Raw genomic sequence first — 7,487 nt, forward strand, 5'->3', positions numbered from 1 at the left:
TCTGTCTCTTCTTTCTCTGTGTTCCCTCTAACACAAACAACTGGTTTTCAGCGCTTTACATCTACAACACTTTTTCTTTTATATGTTAAAATATAAATTATTTGCTGCATCCTGACTACACAACGGATGAAATTGCAGCATGTGTCCCGCCGCTGCAGTTTTCACAGATTGGAACCAAAAGCAAAAGCTTTTTTTTTTTTTTTTAAGTCTTCATGCACAGTGTCATCTTTGTGCATCTGAAATACAACCACTCAATTGTAAATTGTATGTATTTACACCAACTAGCCACTCTGGTTACAGTGTTGGCCAATGTCTACCATGGTTATACACTAGCTCCTCCAAGAGCAAAACGCCAGCAAAGTGAATTACCCAAAGCGACCTCAGGCGCGCATGAAGTCACCCGGCTGTCTGCCTCGTCTGCTTTTTCACCACCACAACCAACAAACATTAGTTTTGTCCTTGGCTTGTTGTAAATGCAGTCAGCTGTTGAAGCATGTCCTAATAAGTGTTTAACGTCTGAAACACAAATAGCTGTTTGAGACGGCTGCAAGCTGTGTGGAGCCGCAACATAGCAGGTTTGTGGGATGCCAGCAAAGGTTGGAATGGCCTCGTGTACAAGGTTTGGCTCCATGGCTTCACCACCACAAAACAAACCCTACAATTTTCTGTTTACTAATTGGCTGCCTTCCCCAAAACAGAGTAATTGTTACATAAAGACTATTTTACTACTGCAAAATGAAACATGGCAGCAATGGTTCTGGTGTACACGTTACAATTGTAGGTGAAGTTTAAGTTGGAGTATTTACTTGCATCTGTATGGTGATGTTTCCTTAAAGTGTTCATACTGTGCTTTTTGGCTTTTCCCCTTTCCTTTATTGTGTTATATATCTTTTTGTGCACGTTATAGGTTTACAAAGTGAAAAAGCCCAAAGTCCAGCCCAAAGGGACTTACCATCTCCAACAGAAAACACTGTTCACAAACTGCTCCAAACAGCTCTATTGTAGTCCAGCCTTTACTTCCGTGGCGAACATGCGTCGCTTTGTAACACACATTATAATGCTCGCCTAGCTGCTAGCACGGCACTCCCTCATACTCTGCAACTGACAAGCTAGCAGTACTTACTGTGCATGTGCGACTGCAGCAATGTGTAGTACAACAAATATATTATGTTTTCTGAAAATTAAACCACATAAACCTATTCTGGTACAACCTCAAAATACAATTATGAACCTGAAAATGAGCATAATATGAGCACTTTAACAAGGCTAGGGGATACTGCATGTTTGAAAGCTCAGGAGAAAAGCTAGTAGTGAACCTTGAGTTTAAAATAATTTTTTTTATCACAGATATGTGAATCTCCATGCTCAAATTGGCTAATTCAGCATGTAGTGTAGATAGGTCTCTGTGTAGAGCAATAGGAACTAAATGCAGCTGATCTTTTTCAATGCACACAAGCATAGAAACCCAGTTCACCACTATTCATACTCAGCAATATGACAATATGAGTCACTTCAAACTACAAATGTCAACCTAAGATTGGTGCTGGAGGAAATGTAAGGGGATCACCAAAGCCGTTGGGATTCATCCTCTGGGAACCATGAATGTCTGTACACAATTCCATGGTAATCCATCCAATAATTGTTTAGATATTTTAGTCTGGCCCAAAGAAGTGGACTGCCCGTCTGATATTGCCATCCATACAGCAATGCCTAAAATCAGCATTTCATTTTTTTTCTTTTCCGGTTAAATTTGGTGTTATTCAATCTTCCATTTCATGTGCCAATGATACCTGTGGTACAACAGCTAACGTTTGGGTTTTTTCATCATTTCTAGTCACTTTGCATTGGTAGTGACAGTATGACAGGAACTTTTCGAGTCTATTGTGCATGATTGTGATTTTGCCCATGGTGAAGAGGCTACATTGATATGCTTACAAGTGCATGTGTGTATTTTTGTGAAAGTGAGGGAGAAACAGAGAGAGAGAAAGAGAGGGAGAGAGAGAGAGAGAGAGAGAGAGAGAGAGAGAGAGAGAGTTTCTCATTACACACCCAAACACTAATGAGAATGGACACTTGGCGAGCAGTGTTTGCCATTGGCTGAGGTCACCCCTAAAAACATTTACCTTCGTCTTTACTGAGTCAAGTTTGAAAGCTTAGCAACAACACTGAAGAATCACCTCTTATCTGTTAGTTATTCCACTGTGTTAACAGCATACATGTACATCTCTATTCTCTCCGTTAGCAAGGTTTAATGCGTGTGTTGCTCTTAGTTACAAATTCACAGGGGTTTAAGCTTTAGTATTATGATCCTCCAGATAATCTCTCTCTCTCACACACACACACACACACACACACACACACACACACACACACACACACGCACGCACACGCACGCACACGCACGCACACGCCTGTTCGGTTCCTCTTTCAGATAAATTCTTGAACCCTTCAGTCGCTCTGACAAGCATTTTGTGAAAAAACAGTTTCTCTAAAAGCTGTTGTTTTTTTTATCACCATGCACACTTTGATTTCATATAAATAGTTTATTAGTATAACATGTCAGGAGGGTTGTATTCCCTCCATTCTTTATGCAGATAACATACCAGAAATACAAACAGACAGCAATAGAAAATGAGGGGCTATAAAAATAAGAGGATATATATGTGCGTGTGTGTGTGTGTGTGTGTGTGTGTGTGTGTGTGTGTGTGTGTGTGTGCGTGCGCGTGTGCGTGTGTGTGTGTGTGTGTGTGTGTGTGTGAGTGTTTTACTGAGGAAGAGTAAATCTTGAAGTACAAAAACCTAATCCCATCATCAGTTTCTAGAAAGGATTCCACCCAGTTTATAATTCCGGTTGCTGAGTTTATGCTCTAGAGAAGAACAAGACGCAGACAATAAGTCTTTCGATATCCCAGAATCCACCTCACCGCTGCCAGTGTTCTGTGTTTTCAGCATCTAATTAATTCTTTTCTCCATGGAGGAATCCCAGCAGGAAAACATCTGCCTCTGTTCTGGCCCTTTGTTGCTCTCAGTGTTTTGCAAAACTTTCAAAGTACAGTTGTTTGAAGGTCCATATGAGTCTGTTTGGCTCCGTTAAACCTCCCAAAGGTTAAATACACTCCATCAAACCTTTGACAGTCACTTGATGGCAGGTGGTGTGGTGGAGATGTAGGAGGCTGAAGGTGCTCGTCCTCTGGTTCAGGTCGTTCTCCTCTTCCTGTCCTCCATCTCTCCATCTCTCCATCTCTCCATCTCTCTTCATCTGATGCCTGTTGGGAGAAGAGTCAAGTAAAGATGAGGTAAGACTGAGCTGCATCTCATGTCACTTATTTGATAGCTCCTCGACTCCTCAGTCCTCGGCTGAACCGGAAGTTGTTTTGTCCCTCCTCGGTGAAGGCTGTCTCAAAGCTCTTATTTCTGACCCGAGGACCGCAGAGCGAGCATCGAGGAGGGATCATCAAGGAGGGATCATCGAGGAGCTATAGGCGAGGATACACGAGCAGCCTTCCCGGAAGCCGCGCAGCTGAAGGAGTTGCTAACTCCACCCAAACAGCTGACGTGTTCATGTGATGCTTTGAGAGGAAAGGACGTCTCATCTCTCTAAAACACATTTGCTTGGTTCCTGTCTCCTCGCATGATTTCCTCGCGTCTCTCCCGTTCCTCCTCGGTAGGAGGGACTAAGACGCGAGGAAGGGAGGCAAGTGGGGGAGTCGAGGAGGCAATTTAAGCGACGTAAGATGCACCTTGTGTCATCCTTCAACATATTTCCTTTTTGTACCCAAAACTAAATATGTATGCTGTTTCATACAAAACCGTACACATATTTGCTTAACTGTAACTTTGTACTTTTGGACTGTTTTTTCTTTGGCGACCAATTGAGGCTGATAAAAACAGAAGCTACCTGTTTTATTATGTTGTTCAAGCCCCAATCAATTTCCCAAATTAGCCCAAATGCTATTTTTCATCTTTGCATCCTAAACAGATGTTACAGAGTCACACTAATAAAAGATTATAGAATATATTCAATAATGATAATTGTGAGCCTTTCACCTTACACATTAAAGGAACAAGCCGATTTATTGGGACTTTAGCTTATTCACCGTAACCCCCAGAGATTAGAGAGTTAGATAAGTCCATACATACCCTTCTCATCTCCGTGCGTGTTGTAACTCTGTCCGACGGCTCCACCGATAGCTTAGCCTAGCACAGATCCTGGAGGTAAACGGCTCCAACTAGCCTACTGCTCCGAATAAGTGACAAAATAACGCCAACATGTTCCTGTTTACTAGAACTATATTCTCAGAAAGGTGAAGCATTGCTACTCTCTACTCGGGGCTTCTCAGGTGCTGCAAGCAAATCACTCCACCCAAGTAGCAGAAGTTGCAGTGCTTCGCCTTCTGAGAATATAGTTCTCAGTTTATATACGGTTAGAAGATGGCTGTGTCTCATGTGACCTTGTTATTTGCACACGCTGTGACTATACAAATCACAACATGTAAATAGGAACATGTTGGCGTTATTTTGTCACTTATTGGGAGCAGTAGGCTAGTTGGAGCCGGTTACCTCCAGGATCTGTGCTAGGCTAAGCTGCCGGTGGAGCCGAGAAGACATTAACTTGGAACATTTCATTTCTATTTACTCATATGCTGTATGCAAAACATTTTTTTCTGGATATTCACAATTTCATGCAGTTGGCATGGGTGAAAATCAAGAATATAGATAAGTGCTGGTGTCATTATTATTGTACCTCTGACTGATCTTAACACTGGCTCATTTAGCGTTTCGTGGTTTATTAGACTGATTTGATCTTCTTTGTGCATATGAGATAATAAAGTGATCAATTTACTAGAGTGCTCTGAACAAGCGGATCAACACATGCATTTAATCTCTTCCTGCCTCTCTCTGTATTTAACCGTGTGCTGCAGCAGCCTTTATGTTAATCTGAGGGCATTCAATTCAGGCTTGTGTCATGTTCAGTGACACAGAACTGTTTCTACGTCTGACCTAGTAAGAGTGCTGTTGTGACATTCATGTATAAGATGCAAAGCTGCAGATTGATGTACACATTTCTGTCCTGGGGATCAGGATTTTCAGTTACTGTTACAATTGTGCTGTCAGAGGTTGGCTCTAGTTCAGGAGAAAGATTTGGATAATCATGTGCAGGGTTTGGTGTGTTGTATTGTGTGTGTGTGTGTGTGTGTGTGTGTGTGTGTGTGTGTGTGTGTGTGTGTGTGTGTGTGTGTGTGTGTGAGAGGGGGTGTTGCCCTGAGGGAGGACTAAGTCAAGGAGAGAGGAAAAACACAGCAAATACCACAGATCTCTTATCAGTTCTTTTGGTGTCAGTAGACACATTCAGACAGGAGCAGCCTTCACATGAGAAATCAACACACACACACACACACACACACACACACACACATGTGTGTGCTCACCATTGTCTGTATCGGAGTTTGGGCTGATGTGCCGTTTGTTGGTGCACATGCACTCCAAGTGATCCTCCAGCCTCACCTGCACCTCCCTCAGCTTGGGTCGCCGTCGCACGTACTCCACCTTCGCCACCTAGAGAGAGAGAGAGAGAGAGAGAGAGAGAGAGAACTTAAAACTTAAAATCAATAAAGTAGTCAAAATGTACCATTTGCTAAACCCTCTCCCAAACAGCAATTGTCCAATCATGGCTTAGCAACCATAACTAGCCACAGCAGGCTTTGGGCTTGGGATTTCTCTTTAAGTTTAGAGAGTCAGGTATTTTGTAGCCTTTCCAAAAACAAAAAAAGCAAACGTGTAAGAATGGATTTAACAGTGTGTTTGTCTGCGGAGTTTGTTGATTGCTAAAAACTGCAGAAAATGACTAAGGGAGCACCTAATGCAGAGCAATATTTCAAATCGAATACAAGTGTAAACATGTAATACAAGTACTATAGACAAAATGCCTTTCTTCAGCTTCTACCGGTAATTCACAAATGCCAGCCGTGTCTCTACTGTGGCTGTGTAAACACACAGGTGTGTCTGCTCTTGTTTGGACTGCCAGGAGAAATGATTTCACCAACACTAAGTGAAGCATTATTTGTTTTGTGTCAACTCACATCACACTTGCTGCTGATGCTGAATGTTTGAGCCTGGTTACAGAAAAATACACACCCAGATATATTAACAGAAATCCATGAGCATATGCATCAACATACCAGGCATACTGTAAACCTACAATAACAATGGCACACAGACACACTACATGTACATGCTGATGCTCACATCCCAGACAAAAAGCCATTTGAGTGGAGCTCCAGGTCTAATTGCACAAGCATCTCTGCTTCAAGTCTGAACAGAGTCAGAGACCGCCGAACGTGGACTTCATAACAGTTAACGTCAGGAGGTTCAGCTGAGGTGAGGAGCTGTGCTGCTAAAGCACCAATTAGGCCAGGATTTACCTTCCATGACAGGGTGCTAAAAGAGTGAGCCTTGACAAACACAAAATGTGTTTTATATACTACTAATTTGCTTTGCAAAGTAGTTTTGGAGGAAATATATGTGCTGCCTGGATCATTTGTGCAGTCCAATCATAGACAGTGAAAGACACGGACACAGCTACGCCATAGATTCGACAGAGACCAGTGAAGTCACTTTTCCGGTGAGGGCTGAGCGTTACTGCGCAGCCTCAAACTGAGCTTGACGACGTAGATGTGACGTGAGCAACCTGTCTGAAATTTGCAAGTCTTCTGGTAGCTGTGCCAAGAGAAATCTGTTCGTGGATTAATGTTACTTCATATGAATTCACTTGCCACATACCGAAGTATTTCCAATCCATCAAAACGTTGCTGAAATATTTTGTTCCGATGCTTTTCATGGACTCTCTATGGGCTTCTCACTTGACTGTATGCCTCCACGTGTGGTCCTCCTTGTTTCCTTCTTCAAACTTGCTGGGGTCAGGAAGCTATGATACCCATTAGCAGCATTAGCAGCACCTGTGAGTTTATCATGTGACAGCGAAAACACGAAAGGCGGAGCAGTATGTCCTGTATGTCCCTTACCAGCTAACGTATCTCAAGATGGAGCATGAATATGGAGCATGTACCCCAGTTCATGCGAATGCAAATGTAAAATTTCAAGCCAAAAGGAATACTTGGAATTGATGGTGGTGGTAAATATTCATGAAAGTTTGTGAACGGGCAACACAGATTTTAATAATGAACAACTAAACACGTTACACACTGGACCTTTAACTTAGAACTTTAAAGTTGCTTTTAGGCAGATTTGGACAGAGCCAGGCTACTTGTTTCCAGTCTTTGTACTATGCTAAGCTAAGATAACCAGCTGCTGTTTTTACTGTATACTGTAACAGACAGACATGACCTTCTCATCTAACATAACCATTAAAACATTAATCATGCTTTAATTGCCAGGAGCGGATACTGTTACAGAATAAACATATTATTATGTTATTATAATATTATACATATTATATATATAAACAGTTTGCAGATACATTTGTATCA

At 42.1% G+C, this 7,487-nt stretch overlaps 1 protein-coding gene across 2 annotated transcripts in view; it reads right to left on the minus strand.

The window, feature by feature from the left end:
* Positions 1-2,523: 2,523 nt before the first annotated feature.
* Positions 2,524-7,487, minus strand: part of LOC116042707 (platelet-derived growth factor subunit A-like) — a 14,065-nt gene continuing 9,101 nt past the window's right edge. For both annotated transcript variants that reach the window (XM_031289017.2, XM_031289019.2), the window contains 2 exons: positions 5,430-5,556; positions 2,524-3,266 (listed from right to left, as the gene is read on the minus strand). In XM_031289017.2, the coding sequence (XP_031144877.1) occupies positions 3,256-3,266; positions 5,430-5,556 (138 nt within the window). In that variant the 3' untranslated portion in view covers positions 2,524-3,255. The remainder of the gene's footprint in view (positions 3,267-5,429; positions 5,557-7,487) is intronic.

The sequence above is a fragment of the Sander lucioperca genome, chromosome 4, assembly GCF_008315115.2.
Source record: "Sander lucioperca isolate FBNREF2018 chromosome 4, SLUC_FBN_1.2, whole genome shotgun sequence".
In the NCBI taxonomy this organism is placed as follows: domain Eukaryota; kingdom Metazoa; phylum Chordata; class Actinopteri; order Perciformes; family Percidae; genus Sander; species Sander lucioperca.